General features: G+C 52.6%; 1 protein-coding gene across 1 annotated transcript in view; it reads right to left on the reverse strand.

Annotated features, from left to right (window-relative positions):
* RUNX3 (RUNX family transcription factor 3) overlaps positions 1-16587 on the reverse strand; it is a 60798-nt gene that overhangs the window by 24167 nt on the left and 20044 nt on the right. Inside the window, exons 3-4 of the mRNA XM_075047463.1 lie at positions 15656-15812; positions 10745-10849 (exon numbers count right to left, since the gene is read on the reverse strand). Of these exons, the coding sequence (XP_074903564.1) occupies positions 10745-10849; positions 15656-15812 (262 nt within the window). The remainder of the gene's footprint in view (positions 1-10744; positions 10850-15655; positions 15813-16587) is intronic.

The following is a 16587-nucleotide window of genomic DNA, read 5'->3' on the forward strand; positions in this document are numbered from 1 at the left end:
TGGTCCTTTAGCTGTTGTCTTCCCTGAAATGAAACTTGCCTTTTAGCACTGACTACTACTTTTTTTTTTTTTTCTCTCTTTTCCAATCTGTGACCCTTTGCATTGTCCTCGAGCTTGCAAATCCTGCCCGAGGGAAACAGGGCCACATTGCATTAATAACCCTGCAACATGCAGTCCCAGCTACAGCATGATAAATCCTCACCAACAACAGCCTCCACACATGTGCAACGCTCCCGCATCACCTGCTGCCCACCAGGTTATTAGATCTGCTTTACAAATGGGTAAACTGAGGCACAGGGCAAAACACTGCCCCTTTGCGAAGCAGTGAAGCTCACCAACATCCTTGCCACAATGCTCGCAAATACTCCTTTTTTAGTGCCAGCATGTGCCCTCACCTGCGTCCCAGCCCACACGTCCCTTTGCAAAGCTGCCTTTGGGCCGCACCGCTGGACCCAGCAGGAATTTCTTTTGCTATTTATTTGTACGGCACCTGGCACAACTCGCCTCTGCACCCGGCATCGAAACACTGCCGACATCCTTCTGGAAGAAGCCTTCAATGAAACTTAATTCTCCGAACATCCTCCATCCACCAGAGGATCCTTTTGCTCCGGTTTAATCTCTTCCAAATACACTATCAGTGCCCACTTCTCTGATTCTGATTTATTTTCAAAGCCAGAGCAGGACCAGGTATGTCTCTTCCACCCCAGCTGAGAATTGTGCCCTGCGGTTTTCCTGAAGCTTTCAAAAACAGGAGGTGTTGCAACCAATTTCAACAAAGATTTCTTTGTACAATGCAAGCAAAAATAATTTCCCTGTTCTGACTCCCAATACTGCTTTGCTTAGAAAATATTGGTCATTTTTAAGTGAAATGATTTTGAAGTTATTATGCGCCCCGTGATTATAAAAGGAGAGGTGGAATTTACTATAAGCAGCAAATAAAATAATTAGAGGAGTGAATTTACTGGAGCCCATATAATTTCAGTTGCTCTATTAATACTTCTTTTGAGGCCGGGATTACACCCTCGAGCTGTAGCACCAAAGGCCCAGGCGATGCAAACCCATTGCTTTGAGCACGGTCGGGCAACCTTTGTCCCCGCTTCGCTCTCCCCAGGGAATGCTCTGCAAGCCCCCAGCACCCCAATGTCCCCCGGGGCATCCCCGTGCCCTGCCGAGGGGTGAGCGGGTCCCACACAGGGCTGGGGGGTCTCGCACAGCCCGACCCACAGAAACCCAATGCCGGGCTGCTTTTCTCCTGGAGGGATTTTTTATCCGCTTGCCCCAGAGCTGAGCTCCGATTCCCCCTCGCCTTGTCTTTGTGGGATTGAAGCCCGAAGGGGTTAACTGGATAGCAGTGCCTATAAGAAATTAGAGGAGGAGGTAGTTTAACATAATTGCTTGCCATGCATGTATCAACAGCGGTCCGAACTGCCTCTGCAAGAAAACAATGCCCTGGACGGTCTCGGCAGATACCAAAGGGTGCAAATTTCCCCGCTGGGATCAAAACACATTAGCGATGGGAATACAAACAGAGAAACCCTCCTTCGCAGCAAGTACCGATTTGCAAGGGCTCCTGCATGAACTCGGGAGCCCCGAGCCTCGCGCCGGCGTCTCCTCATCCCTCCCCAGCCCGGGGCCGGCTGCTGCCCCACCACCTGCGGGACAGATGCGGGTTCAACCTCATCTTTTGCCTCCTGCAAAGGCCGCGGTTACTGGGGTGTGAGGGAGGTTTTTAAGGGATCTGGCAGAGGGAGGGCGAGAGCGGGCGTCGTGCCCCACTCGAGGCGCCTGGTGGGGTGTTGCAGGGATGGACCCGATGCGGTGCCGTCCTCCCAGCCCCTCGACCCGGCTAGGGATTGCTTTTCATTTGTCTTCATCCAAAGAGCAAATGGGACAGGGAAGGGTGGGATGGAGCTGAATGGTTTCCATGCCGGAGGCACGGGGCGGTTGGGGCTCTCGGGCACCATCCATGCAAGTGCCCTGCCCCAGGCACCAACAAACCCAACGGAAGCTGGAGGGACGGCAGAGAAAACACCAATAAACCTAAAATATTAAAATACCTTGCATTCCCACGGAGGAGTTTCCATGCCTGCTTGGTTTCAGGACACCTCAAAAAGCCTACGTCCCATCCACAGCCCTTTTCCTCAGGGACGGCAGAGAAAACACCAATAAAACTAAAATATTAAAATACCTTGCATTCCCATGGAGGATATCCCATGCCTGCTTGGTTTCAGGACACCCCAAAAACACTACGTCCCATCCACAGCCCTTTTCCTCCCCCAGGTAGAGCCCTCTGCGGGGCTGGATCAGCGTGCGGAGAAGCAAAGACCCACGAGCTCTGCACAGGCTCCGACCGGCAAAACCGGAGGCTGGAGCATGGCTGGGATTAGCCTGATGTCCCTGGGCAGCATCATCTCCTCCCCATGCCCAAGGGCCACTGCAGGGAAGTGGCAGGTCCCCCACCAGCAAGAGCGATGACGAAACGCCGGGGCGGTCGTAGGGAGCCCGCAGGGTTTCTTTAAACCTCTGTCTCAAATGGCTGCAGCTCATCCAGAGCAGAGACTTAATAGGGAAGTGAGAAAGTGTCACTCAGGATTTCCTCCTCTTCCTCCCCAGGGAAGGGGACAGGTCTCGAGAAGTGGGAAATCAGTGTATTTTAAGCACCGCATTTTAAATTAGAACAAATTATAGCAATTTTATATCGACAAATAACTGTCCAGGAAGTGGTGAGGTCACTTATTTATTTAAATGATTTTGTTGGTTTGATTGATTTAGCTGTCTTTTTTTTTTCTCCTTATTTTTCCTTTTTCTTTGCCATTTCCCTTTTTTTTTTTTCCTAATTCCCGGACAAACTGGGAAATGTCTGTGTATTTATATCTAGCTAAGGACAAGCAGGGGAATAACACAGACGACCCTAATAATACCCAAAACTATCACCCCACGGGAGCACTTCAGCACTGAGCCTGCTTTTAATTACAGAAACATCTCAAGTTCAAGTTTTATGCATCCCCACAAGGAAGCCTTTTTGCCAAGATAAAGATCTGAAATCGTACAATACTGGCACGATGCAGCCCCCGTCCTGGGTCTCTATTTGAGCTTCTGAGAAGCGCAAGACCCTCTAATAAATTATTATCTCTTCTCCAAGCACTTGCCAAAGCCGTATCAAATTTCAGAGGGTAAAAGGCGCAGGAAACGGGGTGTCATTGCCCCAGGCACGCTGCAGACTGTGGGGTCCCAAAATTGCCCGTAAGAATACGGCAATAGGAGATCATTTTGCCCTTGCTCCTCTTTGGCTCCCATCCTGTAACCCCGTCCCACTGCCCCACTCCCTCTTCTTCATCCTCAGCTATTTTAGGCTGGCCCTCGCTGACCCGCACCCGTGTCTGCTGCTCCGTAGATCCTGATTTCCCCATGTCCTGGGAATGGGAGAGCTACAGATTTTATCTCACCATCCAGATTGACGGAGCTGGCATCCCGGAGGGCCACGATGCATCTCCCCGAGCCTCCCTGAGCCCTGCAGAGCTCTTCCAGGTCCCTGTCTCCTCTCAAAGTTGCTTCGAATCATAACAAAACCATGAGACAACCTTTTTTTTTTCCCCCCATGCAGAGGAAGCACGGCGTGGATTTACACAAATTCCCCCGCAGCACAGATCCAAGCATCCCAAGACGGGGCGGCCAAAATCCCCACTGGGCTGGGGGGCAAACGGCAGCTTTGCCTTGGGGTTCCCGGCATCTGCTCTGCTCCCCGAGAGCGAAAATGTAACGGGAACATTTCTGCTTCGTCTTTCTCTCTTTTTTCCCCCAAAACGGTGTAAATGAGGGAAGCCCTAAAGAGATGCTCTGTGTTACAAGCAATTACCAAGGAGTCAGAAATCTCACCAGAAACCATCAATGCTTTTAAAGACATTACAACCCAAAAGTTAGCAAGGAAATAACTAACTCTGCAATATATTAAAGACATCATTTTGTACTTTGGATGGCATTTAAGCCATTAAGGCATGAAAATATGATACTGCTAAAGGAATCAAGTTTGCCCAGGGCTGCTGTACCCCAGGAAAAACAAACAGGAGCCTGGAAGGTCACGCCACGGGGAAGCCCCCACCGCCGAAACCCCCCAAAATCCGAGCCCCGCCGCCAGCGAGCGCGGAGGGGCTGACTCAGCTCTTCGGCCTCACCCAGCCACGGCACGGCCTCGACTCTGGGCAAGCTGCCTTCGCCTTCAAATAAACACATCCCCGCTTTGCTTTGGGGGGAGCGGAGCTGGTTTGGGGGTCGAGCCCGGTGCCGAGCAGAGAGGGCGGCGAGGACGGACCGACTCCACGCGTGCAACTGTCCCAGTTAAAGCACTTGAGTTTCCCAACGCAGCCCATGGCAAATGCAAAACCCAAGTGCTCAGCCTCGCACCACTCTGTCCAAAATCTGCTGGTTATATTGGGGAGGATGGGAGGCTCAAATTAGGGCAGCACCGTCTTCTAGGGGATGCCTGGTGATTTCTAGTTGTTGGCATCATACTGGGGTGTCCGCGGAGCTTATTCTGATTAACAGGGTGGAATATTGCACCTCTTTTCCCTTCCCTGAGTAAAATGGGATGTCAGTTTTGCTATTTGTGGTAGTAAATCTCAGACTCATCTACAGCCATGAGGGACCGCGGAAGTAGCGGAGGAATCGCTTGCCTCGCTAGCGTGGTCCTGCACATCCTTTTTCTCTCTAGCCTCAAACTGCAGCATCCACTAGGAATAAAAGGGAAAAAAAACCCACAGTCCTCCGAACTCAAGAAAAATGGACCGAGAAGCACTTTAAATAATTTTTTTTAAAAAGCCAGAAAGGCTTTTTCAGGGCGGTTTGCAGACGCGCCAGGGTTTGGGGAGCCGGGGCTGGCGAGGTGCTGGGTGTGGGATGAGAACCGAGATGGAGGTGGTGAGATACGGGGGTGTGGGCAGCGGTACCGAGGTGTGTCCGGGCTGGCGGGTCCGACACAGGACGGGGTGGTTCAAGGTGCTGCTTTTATCAGCGTAGCTTCGAGATGGATAGAGAAGCCACAGCGAGGTATGTGTCATCCCCAGTAAGTGCTGATACAACCCCTTCTCCTCACCGGCTGCCACCTGGGCAGCACAAGCACCGCTGGAAGAAATGCTCTTGCAGCGGGGCTGGGGGTACCCGGGGCCACGGGCACCCTCCTCCCACAGCCACCCCAGTATTAACAATGGCAAAGCTCTCTTCAGGCTGGATTTACAGATAGGATTTTCCCCTTTACAGCCGTTTTTTTGCTTTTTTGACCCCATACTTGAAGCCAAGAGCGCCCAATGCACAGGGTGCTCAAAGGCAGCCAGGACCCAAGCTGCAGCCTTGCACCCACCAACCGCCAACACCTCGGGGACACAGATGACACTAACACCTTGCACAGGCACGGACGAGGGGGTTTCCACCCTCTGCAGATCCCAAACTCTTCATTTCTCAGCCAAGAGCACAGGGCCGGGCTGCGGCTCAGGCTGATGTCACGCAGAGGGGGCAGGCGGGGAGGGAAATCCTCACCCAGCTGAGGATCTCGAAAATAGGAAAGCAAAAAGCGGCGGTTCTTGGAAACAACTCAGTGCCGTGGGAGGTGAGAAGCCTTTCCACCCGCTGGCTACATGCTGCACAAGGGGTGAACGGGTGCTCGGGGTGAGCCAGAGCGGCAGCCGCTGGGCTGTCCCCTCTGGGGTGGCACCGCTGCCGGCATGGCCCCATCGCTCCCTCCTCAGGAAAGGAGCCTTTTTGGGGAGGAAAAGTGGCCATGGAGGGGATTTGTGCCTGTGCAGGATGGGGCCCAGCCAGAAAAACCCCGCAGGGCCAAGAGGGAGAGGGGATATGGAAAGCTCTTGCCTGGCGAGGGGATGCCCAGCCACAAGCCCCCTCCTCTTCTTGGTCCAAGCCAGCAGACGCTGCAGGATGGGGACACGCTCCTGGCACACACTGTGGTCACGCCAAGCCGGGACACGACCGAAAGCACCGAATCTCTGATGCACACACCCAAAATGGACAGGGCGGGAGACACCAACAACCAGCACCAGCACCTCCACCAGCATTCGTGCTGCTGCTGGGGCCGAGTGGGCAACAAGAGGGGACACGGGGACCCTACTGCCCCTCACTCTTCAGGTGTGGAAACCCAAGCTACAACCCTCCCTTCCTCACCCTCCGTTTCATCATTTAGCCCAGGACAGGAGAAAATTAAACTGCAATGTAAGAGCAGGGAGGTCCACGCTGCCTCGCTCCAGCACCTCACTCCCTCTACTCAACCTCCTTTGCTGAGGTAGGGGGGAGAAAACCAGCACCATTCACCCAAACTACGCAGCATTAAAGCTCAGAAAGCAACTTTACACTCAAAGCGGTCCAAGCAAGCGGCGAGGGCTCTGCCCATCCCGGCGTGGCTGCCTTGCACCCCTTCCCACATCCCCGGCACCGGCACACGGGGTTTTGTGCATCCTCACAGCCCGAGGGATGGTTTTTACCCTAGGTGAGCGTGGCTGGGTAGAGATGTGCTTCCCCACAAAGGTTATGGTGGATGATGGAGCCCTCCTGGTCTCCCTTTCCTCCTTGACTCAGTGGCCAGGGCAGCAGGGATGGGGTGGAAATCAGAAATAAGGGGTTAAGGGCAAAGGAGATTTAGAAAGGGGGGAGAGAGGTTAAGGAAGACTGAATGGCAGCAAGAAAAAAGTCAAAGAGGGGGGGAAAAAGGCATTTAAAGGGGGAAAAAAAAAAAAGAGACTTTGCACAAGAGTTCTCAGGAGATGGGCAGAAGGGCTGGTGCTGCAAGGGGGAGCTGGGAGGAGGAGAGCAAAAGTGACAGCAGAGAGGAGGTGAGAGCGGTGGGAAGGGAAGGGAAAGGAAAGAGAAGGGAAAGGGAAGGCAGCCAGCAGGTGGGTGTGATGGGGGAGGCCCTGGAGATGCTCCCATTTACCCAGGAACAGACTAAACATCCCTGTATAGCTTCCAGCTATTCATTTTAACATGTTCTGCCTCTTGTGGATTCTTTTGCAAGCAGCTGTGGATGTGAGAGGGCTTTGCACCAGGGCTGCAGCTCTGCTGAGTCGGGCTCTTGCTAAATAAAGAGCTGCAGAGAAGGGGGGAAAAAAAGAAGGAAATTCCACAGGAAGTTCAAATATTTTATTACTTCCTGTTTGTACAAAGTATGTCAACACTTGGCACCCGCTGCGCCATTTGTTTAGAGCTAAGGTGTCAACTTGAAAAAATGTCCTTTTTCACTCCAGAGCTAACCCAGAAAGAGCCTGAGCGCAAGAAAAAAAAAAATATATCCCGGAGCGAGCGGGGCGCTCGGAGGGAGCAGCGGGATGGTTTGCAGGGGATGCTCAGGGACCGCGGCGGAGCTGCCGAGACGGTGGCTTGGCCAAAGCCACCGCTGTTATCAGCCCCACACACGCCTTGGCGTTGTTCCTCGCTTGGCTGTGGGTCTTTCAAACGAGCACCCTTGGGTGTCTTCAACACCGTGGTCCGGTTCTCCCCGTCCCCCCACCCAGGCTTTAGTCCCCGGCCCCACAGTGCGCTCCGACTGTCACCCTTCGCTTCCCTGCAATTTCTCGCCCATCTCGACTCGATTTCAAACTCCTCAGAAGTTTTTCTGGGCGCAGCTTTAGTTAAAAGACTTGCTCAAGGGCTGAGATGAAGCGATGGGACAGGGGTGGAAGATGAATGGCATGCTCAGAGGTGGGGCATGGAGCCCAGCCGCGTTTCTGGCCCAAAAACCCCACGAGAACGTTCGCTGGAGGAATTTCGCCGCATCTGAGAAGACGATGCCCAGGGCTTTCCCAGGATACCAAGACAAATGGCCAATTCTTTCCACATTAAGGGTGCTTTTCTGCCCGCTCGCACCAGCCCCACATCCAGCCTCCAGCCCCGGCCAGCGCCGATCCTGCACAACAGGAGCCAACACACACCATGTCCCACTCATTTGCAACACTGCAGCCAAGAAGGGGAAAAAACCCCTTATATTTTTACGCACACACACATATATATGCACATATATACACACTTGTATGTATTTACATATATATGTTAAAAAGTGTATATAATACATATACACACACAAAAAAATTGCAATTCCTGCTGGCAACTCTCACCTCCCAAAGCCAAGACAGCGCGAGCCATCGTGTTTGGCCGAAGGTGGTTATTACCGGAGCTTTACCGGCTCCGGCTGCCGGCCTGTGAGCCCGGCGGGTGCCGGTGCACCAAGGGGTGCTATGCCGGAGAGCCACCCAGTGGCAGGTTAACCAGGAAAACCACGTTGGGTTTCCACGAGTGAGCCCAGATCATTTTGCAGCTGGCATTTCCACACCGAGGGTTTCTGCAGACGACTGCAGGGAAGGAAGGGTGAAGGGCATTATTTAAGTATTTTTTTTAAATTTCATCTTCATTAGAAAACGCAAACCAAAGTGTGGCAAAAAAGAGGGTTGAGGTTTTTTTTTTCTTCCAGTGCAAGACACTGGATTTTCATCAATCATGAATTTAAGCCCCAGAGTCAACCTGGGATTCAAAATATAACCTTTACTGCCAAAAAATCTATGATCATCTGAAAAAATTCCCAAAAAACACAACTTGGGTCTAAACTCCTTCGATCAGCAATTTATGGGCTGTGGAGGTGCAGGGCCTGGGGGGGAGAGATCGACGTTTGGGGTCCACACAAGGCAAGGGCGTAAGCAGCAAATAAACACCACGCAGACTTCCTTAAGGAGCCTACACCTCCTGCACAAACATTTTGAGGTCCACAAATCAGAAAAAAAAAAAAAAAACCAAGGAGAAAACTGCTGACCTTGCAGCCCAGGACGGCGTCCCAGGGAGGGCATCCCTCGGGCACGCCAAGCCAGAGCCAGGGCAAGCCACTCCATCCTCCAGTTTTGCCTAATTATGCCAAACGAAGGCACGGCCCCAACCCAGACATCGCAGGGCGAGCACGCCTACAGCTCAGCCCCCCAGCTCCCCGCCTGGCTACGAAGCCTTCGTCTCCATATCAGAAAATTTAAATTAAAGATCGGGAGCGATGGGCCGAGCTGTTGAAATTCAGGAGGAGCGGGTATGATTCAGCGGGGGTTTGGCGAGCGGTGGCTATCGGTGAAGTCAGAGCAAACCAAACGCTAAGAGTAGTAACTATCTTGCCTTGTATTATTATTTATGTATTCCTGATTATTATTATTATTATTATTAGAAAGGCGATCTGATGCAGCAGATAAGGGGCTGAGCCAGGAGTCAGGAGACCTGGTTTCTATTCCTGACCTGGAAGAGTTGTGAAATTCCCTGCCTAACCCCTGCCTGCTTTCCCCTCCCAGCCCCGGGCTGAGCCCGTTCCCAGCGGCTGCAGCACCCACCACGACCCAGATTTGTTCGTCACCCCAGCCCCACAACAGGGACCTGCCTTGTGTTTCTGGCTTAAAAGAAAAACCAAGAGCGTTGCATCGCCTGGATGCCGGCTTTGCAAATCCAGCCCGGCAGCTCGACAGGCTCCTGTAAAGCCACTCGCATTCCAAAATAAAAATCAAGGGGGAATAAAATCCAACGAACCCTGATGCAAATAAACTCCCTTCGCCGAGGTAACAGCCTCCACCTGGCCTGACATCAAGGGGCACCGATGGCCCAACGACAGCATCAACAGAAAATATTTTCTAAAGCATATTTAGAAGGATCAAACCGTTTCCCCTCAATTTGGGCACCGACAGCTTTACACGCGAAGGGAACAAACTCTGCTTTATAGTCCCCGGGGTGGTGTCGAGCGAGCAGGAAGGCGAAGGCAGAGCAAAAAGCTGGAGATGGAGGCCCCGGGGACAAGGTCCCACCACACAGGGGGTCCAAGAGAGCAAATAACACTCATGGAAAGAGGAAACTCCTCCAGCTGACGGCACCGGAGCATTTCCCCGCGCTCCTCGCATCACGGGAGATGCCAAAGTGAGCTCCAACCGGCCCGACGCCGAAAACCAACCCAACGAGGGCGATTCGCAGCCACCTTTGCCAAGAGCCACTCTCAACCAAAAAGCACCATCCTGCACCCAGGAGAGCCTACCCGATCAAAACAGAAAGACTTTTCTGCGGTTGAATCGTCTCTTTGGTTTTGTCAAGCAACGCAGCCCCCGGCCGCGGGTGCTGCCAGCCGGAGCCTTTGACAACCCGAAAGCGAAACCACCGCTAACCAAAAGGGGAAGGTTCTCGCTGAGCTCTCCTGGGCCCGTGCGGACAGACAGGCAAATACAAGCACGGCGTGGAGGAAACCTGCAAACATTTTTGGTTTAATAATCAGCAAGTCAGTCTCTGAAGCCAGGCGCAGCATCTCTGGCTTTGTAACCCCCCCCCGAAACACCCTGCACGCCGCCAGATTCGACTCCTTCGTATTTTCACTGTCAAAGCCCAAAGCGTTTTCCCTACATCCCAACCACCACGAGGACGGGAGCTATAAAACCATCCCGCCACGATGGGATACGGAGCACGGCGAGAGCAAGCAGCAGGCAGGGACACACGCCACGCTCCGCCGTACGGAGAAAAGAAAAGCAGCCGAGCCGTGCCCGCCGCGGCACGCGTGCTCGGGGCTCGCTCGGCCACGCCAACGGCATCTCGTTAGCTCCGTGCGCTGCAAACGGTGCCTGCGCCGGCTGGCTTTGCCCGGCCGCTGAGGCATCCTGCATCCCTCGGCCACGGAGAGCTCGGCCCCCTGCACCCCCCCCCCACCGCCGCGCTTCTCGGTGGCTGCCAAATAAAACACATCACTTACTTCGTGGCTCCCGGGGTCCGTCTACGGTCACTTTAATGGCTCGGTGATAGGTAGCGACTTGGGTGGGGTTGGTGAACACGGTGATCGTCAGGGTAAAGCTTTTTCCTAAGGAGGGTGGGGGGAAAAAAGACAAAAAAACAAAACGAAGAGAAATGAGGATATTCACATGGGTTCAGCTCTTGTGGGAGCGAAAGGCTCCTGCTGGAGCAAGCTCAGACAGAAATATCCACATCCACCGAACTCCAACACACACATCATTTAATTTTATGAGACATTATTGCCGAGACACAAAGCTCGGCCGGCTCCCGCTGGGGTTCAGCTGGCTGCAGCAGAGAGAGGCTTGGACCCGGTTCAGAGCGGGAGCCAGGACCTTCCTGGATGGAAAAGTCACTTATCCCCCCCCTCCCCTGCCCTGTCCCCATATCGACCCCTCCACCCACAGCAGCTTCCTGGTGCCTTCCCGCTCAGATGCTTCCCCTTTTCCCATGGGAATCCAGCCCTGAAACGCGGCGCTGGACGCGGGACCCCCCCTCCGCGAGGGATGGAGAAGGGTCCCGGCTCCCATGGGATGCTCCTGCGGGAGCAAGCTGGTGAGACGGCATCAGTCTGCAGGCGATGGGTGCTGGCGTTCGGGAGGAGAAGCCTGGTGGCTTTGGCCCTGCGGCTGCACCCACGCGGGGACGTTTGGAGAGGACCCACGCCGGGCTGTCGGCCCTATGGGCACCCACAACCCACGTACGGGGACTAGGGCCAGAAATTGGAAACTACAAAATGGGAATTGAAGCCGGCCAGCTTTGGCCACCAGAAGCGGCCACCAGACAGGTGGCCCCGCCGGCTGCGAGGACTGTCCCCCTCTCCCAGCCCTGACCAGAAAACCATTGCTGGGAAAGAGTTCAGACACCATCCTGGGGACTTTTCAGGGATGCTTTTGAAGCACTGAGCTTATCTCCTTTTTTTTTTTTTTAAAAAAAAGGGGTAAAGCAGTAAAAAGCCCTTGGGAGCCCAATTTTGCAAGAAGACAACGGTCACCCCTTGCTCCAGCAGAACACGTTTCCATCCACAGCCGGAAAAAACTTTTTGGCATCACGGAGGGTGTTATCACCCCTGCACCCATATGCCACCTCGACCACCAAACCCATCCGCCTCCTGCAGCCTTGGCACCCCCATCCTGGACCCTCTGCCTTTTCCTTGCCCGCGGGAAGGGCCTCCGCTCTCCCGCAGCCTCCCCGGATTCAGGAGTCCTTTGGCTAAAGGAGAGAGGTTTGCACATGCAAGGGAGCAAACCTCTCTAACCAAACCCCCTCCAAGAGCAGTCACCCTGAGATTTCAAAGCTATGGAGTATTTCAGAGGTATAAACCCCAGCAGGAATCAGCCTGGAAATGCCCATGCAATAGCCCTTAGCTCTTCCAGCCTTTATTTCACAAATAAATGCAGTAAGAAACCACCTCCTTTCCTTTTTTCCCTAAAGGGATTAGGGGTTTTCAGATCCCGACCATGATCTAGCTACGGGGTTGGACCTGAGAATATCCATAGCAAAACAAAACAGTATTTATACAGCTAGAAGGAAAAAAGAATAAACAGAAAAAATGAAATTATCTCCTCCAGAGAACATCCTGCAATTATCCCAGGTGGGAGAGTTTCTCTACGGGATCGTCGGAGGGGAGGGAAATGCTGGCTTTAAAGCAGACAGCAAACATCAGTCCCTGCCCTACCTCAGCTTTCAAAACAGGACTAAACGCTGCACAACGCTTCAGCTCATTTTCTGCACAAAAAGGAATTTTTTTTTTTTACCCTCCCAAATGCAATTTTAATCCCCAATGAAACGGTCGTGCTGACAACCTGCATGGAAGAGCCGTGCTGCCGCAGCCTGCGGAGCATGAAGGCTCCCGGCTGCCTGCACGGCCACGTAAAAACCAACCAACACTGAATATTTGTTGGCAAAAACGTTTGCAGAACCAGAGTGCAGGGATGAGGATTATTAGGAGCAATTATTTAGGAAATTCTGCGGGAGGAGAGGCAAGGGGAGGCAGCCCCTTGCTTTGCACGCGAGGGAGCAGGCAGTGTGCAGGCAAGTCCAGCTTGTCCGACACATTAAACCCTTCCGTACACTGGGAGCTGAGCCCAGCATCTGATTTATTTTTATTTTTTAAATTTTTTATTTTTTAATCTCCATGTGAAATAACTTCCCTGCATTTCAGTTTCCCCCTCTGCCCACTGCAGATACGAATACCTCTCCAGGGAGGACAGCCGGAGTGCGGAGAGCTAGCCAGGCCATTTTTGTGTCTCTTAACAGCTCTCAAAAATCCTCCCATGAATCGAAAATGACAATTATTACTCAGCATCATTTTTACTCATTTCCCGCCTTCTCGGGAAGCTGGGCTGAGGTTACTCATTCCCACCGTGCCCCAGCCCCAGCCATGGTTCACCCGCTGTGTGGGGCTGGATCTCAGCTCCTGGGTGGGTTTGGGAGCACCCACGGCTCCGCGGGATGCTCCGGGGGGATATTCCGGCTGGGAGAGGAGGCGGTGGGGTGCAGCAGGCATCGCAGCACCCCGCTGGCCTTGGTTTTCATTTTATATAGTGCAATCTGAGCGGAAAAGGGTTTTTTGGGTGGTTGTTTTTTTGTTTGGTTTTTTTTTTTTTTTTTCCAGAGCAAAGCATAGAGAGAAACTGGTCCCTTTCCCCTCCCTTTGTCTTGCACATGGAGATGGTAATTTGGTTTTTGTTTGTTTTGTTTTGTTTGTTTTTTTTTTTTGGGGGGGGGGGGTGTAGGGACCTGCTCTTCCCAGCCCACAGTGCCAGGGAATGATCCCAGACACATTAATACTAAAAATGCCCAATTCTGAATCATTTCAAGTCATGTTTTCAAAACGAGACCCTCACTGCTTCTGATTTTAGAGGGCTCCTGCAGCTCAGGCACACGTATGGGCTGTTCACGGAGGCAGACTCTGCGTGTTTACAGACGCACGCGTCCACACATCGGATTTACACAAACATTTATACACACACACAGAGCTCTGCTCCAACAAAATATTTTGCAGCGAATCCAAATTTCTGCCAGAATAAACGGGCTTTCAGAGATTAAGCCAAACAAGGGAAAGCAAGCGTGACACCCAGAATAAAAATGGAATAAGAAACGATTTTTCACACTAAATAGGTCTGAAAGAGCCTCTTGCCAGGAAAGCACAGCCGTACGCAGGGAACTAAGCACATGCTTCACGCTGCGAGAAAACCCCACTGTGCCGCCTTCGCGCCAGCCCCAGGGAGCCCCGGTGGGGGTTATTTCTCTGCAAATATTACAAAGCCTCATCCCACAAGAATATATTAAAAAAAAAATAATCAGCACTTAAGTTATGTTTCATGCTCCGAAGCCTGTTAGAGGCAGCGGAGGTGTTTCCACTGCTGTAATGAGTATTTGCCAGGACTCTGCCCGAGGAGGGAGACAGTTCACCCAAGTGTTTTCTGAGACTGTAAACTACTGTCAATTCAGAGCTTGGGAGCGCAGAGGAAGAAAGTTAATAATGAATTCAAGAGTCAAGCTGAGATTGGGTTGTATTCAGTTTGGAAATTTGTGTAACGAGGATGAAAAAAAAAAAACCCAGAAAGAAAAGAGCCTAAGAGAATAATTGATTACAGAAATGAAAGCTTAATTCATAAAAGAAAAACATTTTCCATCCATCAACCTGCAACCAGTTAAGTGGAGAGTTTTAGAGAAACTGCAACATGGAGAAGGAGCCAACAGGAAAAAGGAAATGTATGAAAGAATGTAAACTATTCGAGTTTCATAAAGAGGAACAAGTAAACAGTTATTACATGCAAATAATTCCTAACATCACTGCTTTTAATTAATGCAGAGGAGTCAAAATATATCTGACATTGTGCGCATACATTCGAAGCCTTTGAGAAAACGCTGCCATACGGCCATTAAAATATAGCATTCTTATTTTTTGTTTAAATGAACAATTAAGCGCTTCGATCTGCAGCGTTTATTGGTGATGAAATGCTGAATTTCTATTTATACTTTTGAAATTCAGGTACAACAGGGCTGCGAGGGATCAGGCAGGGCTCTGCCCCCGCCACCCGCTGCCGTTCAGTATTTTCGGGGGATTTATTTATTTCCCTCTCCTCGGATGGCACAGCCCGAGTTCCTTGACGGTTTGTTTTGAAAAAGCCAGCAGCGTGAGCCGTTTAAGGCTAAACGATAGAACCAACCTCTACGGCCAGAAAGTAAAAATTCTCTCCCGCTTTTCCATGCAACAAGCGTGGAAAAAATAAGCCAACCTTCCCCCCCTGCTAAAAAAAGCCCCCAGAGCCCGCATCTCCCGACCGCAATGAGCCTTTCTGTCCGCCTTCCCTTCGTGCCCAACACCTCAGGATTATTTTACTTGAAACACTTGATTTTCACCATTTCAAACCGAGCTGCCAGGTGGGTTATTAACCCCGGAGCACCTTCCCCGTGGGAAGGGGACGCACCGACCCACCCGAGAGCGCCTGCCTTACCCCCCCCCCCCCGCCGCGGAGGTTTTACAACCAGCTCTTTGTTTTTATTTTTATTTTCCTCCTTCATCGGCATTGCCCGACACCTCGGCAAAGGGAAAACCCTCGGGAGAAGCGGGGCAGAGCCGCTCCGCAGCCGGGGAGGCGGCGGGGGCTGCTCCCGCATCCCTCCCATCACCCACTCGGGAACATCTTCGGGACTGGGGGGGGGGGGATTCCTCCCTGCGTGACAACCCCAGCCCGCAGCAACAAAACCACCGGCCTGCGAGAAACACGCCGTTAAAATCAAATAAACCAAAACTAAACCTGGTTTGGTTTTTTTCTTTTTTTTTTTTTTTCCCCTCCTCTTTCTTAAAAAAAAACCAAACCAAAACCAAAATAAAAAGAGCAACCATTTCCCGGCCGGTACCTACCCCTGCCACTTCTCCCAACAAATCTGAGGTCGTTAAATCTGGCTACTTGGTTTTTCATCACGGCGGAGGCGTTGCGGAGTTCGGCCGAGTAATTTTCGTCGTTCCCTGCCATCACCGTGACCACCGTCCCATCGGGAACATCTCCGAGGGCTACGACCTAGGGCAGGACCAGAGGATTTTAGGCTAAAATTAATTGCGGTCGGAGCTAACCTGCCCTACGGTTCCCCCCTACACACCTCTAAACCCCCCTCCCAAACCCCAAAGCAAAACCAAAAGCAATCCGAAGGCTGGAAAATCGGGGGGGGGGGGGGGGGGGGGAAGGGGAAAATGAGTTTTAAAAAAGGCGTTAAAAGGAGCGAGGGGCTTCTACGGGGCGGGGAGCGGGGGGGTGTGTGTGTGTGTGTCAGCCCCGCCGGGGGGATTTGTGGTTTTATTTTGTTTGATTCGGGGAAAAAAAAAAAAATTAAATTTTTAAAAAGCGCTGACCGAGCGCCGAGCGGCCGCTACCGGGACCCCGGAGCCTGCGCCCGGTTGGGGCAGAGGGACCCCCCCCACCACCCCCCCTGCCCGGGGAGCAGCACCCCGACCTCCCGCCGCCGGGACGACCGGGGGAACCCGGTTTGCACCCCCCCTCCCACCTCCGCCACCCCCGCCGGGCTTCCCGGGACTCCGCTGCCATCCTGGCCGGCTCCCTCCCCTTTCCCCCCTCCCCCGCTTCTCCTCCTTCTGATTTTTTGGGCTTTCCTCGTCTCAGCCCCGTTGCCCCAAGCCTCGGGACCGCAGCGGGGATGCCCGGCCCCGGGGGGGGCCCCGTCGGGAGCGGAGCCGGGCGAGGAGCCCGGGCAGCGCAGCCCGGTGCTTCAGCTCTTTTTTGCTTTCTTTATTTTATTTATTTTTTTTTTTTTCAGATTAGATCTCCCTTCCCTAGCTCT

Source organism: Buteo buteo, chromosome 16 (assembly GCF_964188355.1).
Source record: "Buteo buteo chromosome 16, bButBut1.hap1.1, whole genome shotgun sequence".
NCBI lineage: Eukaryota > Metazoa > Chordata > Aves > Accipitriformes > Accipitridae > Buteo > Buteo buteo.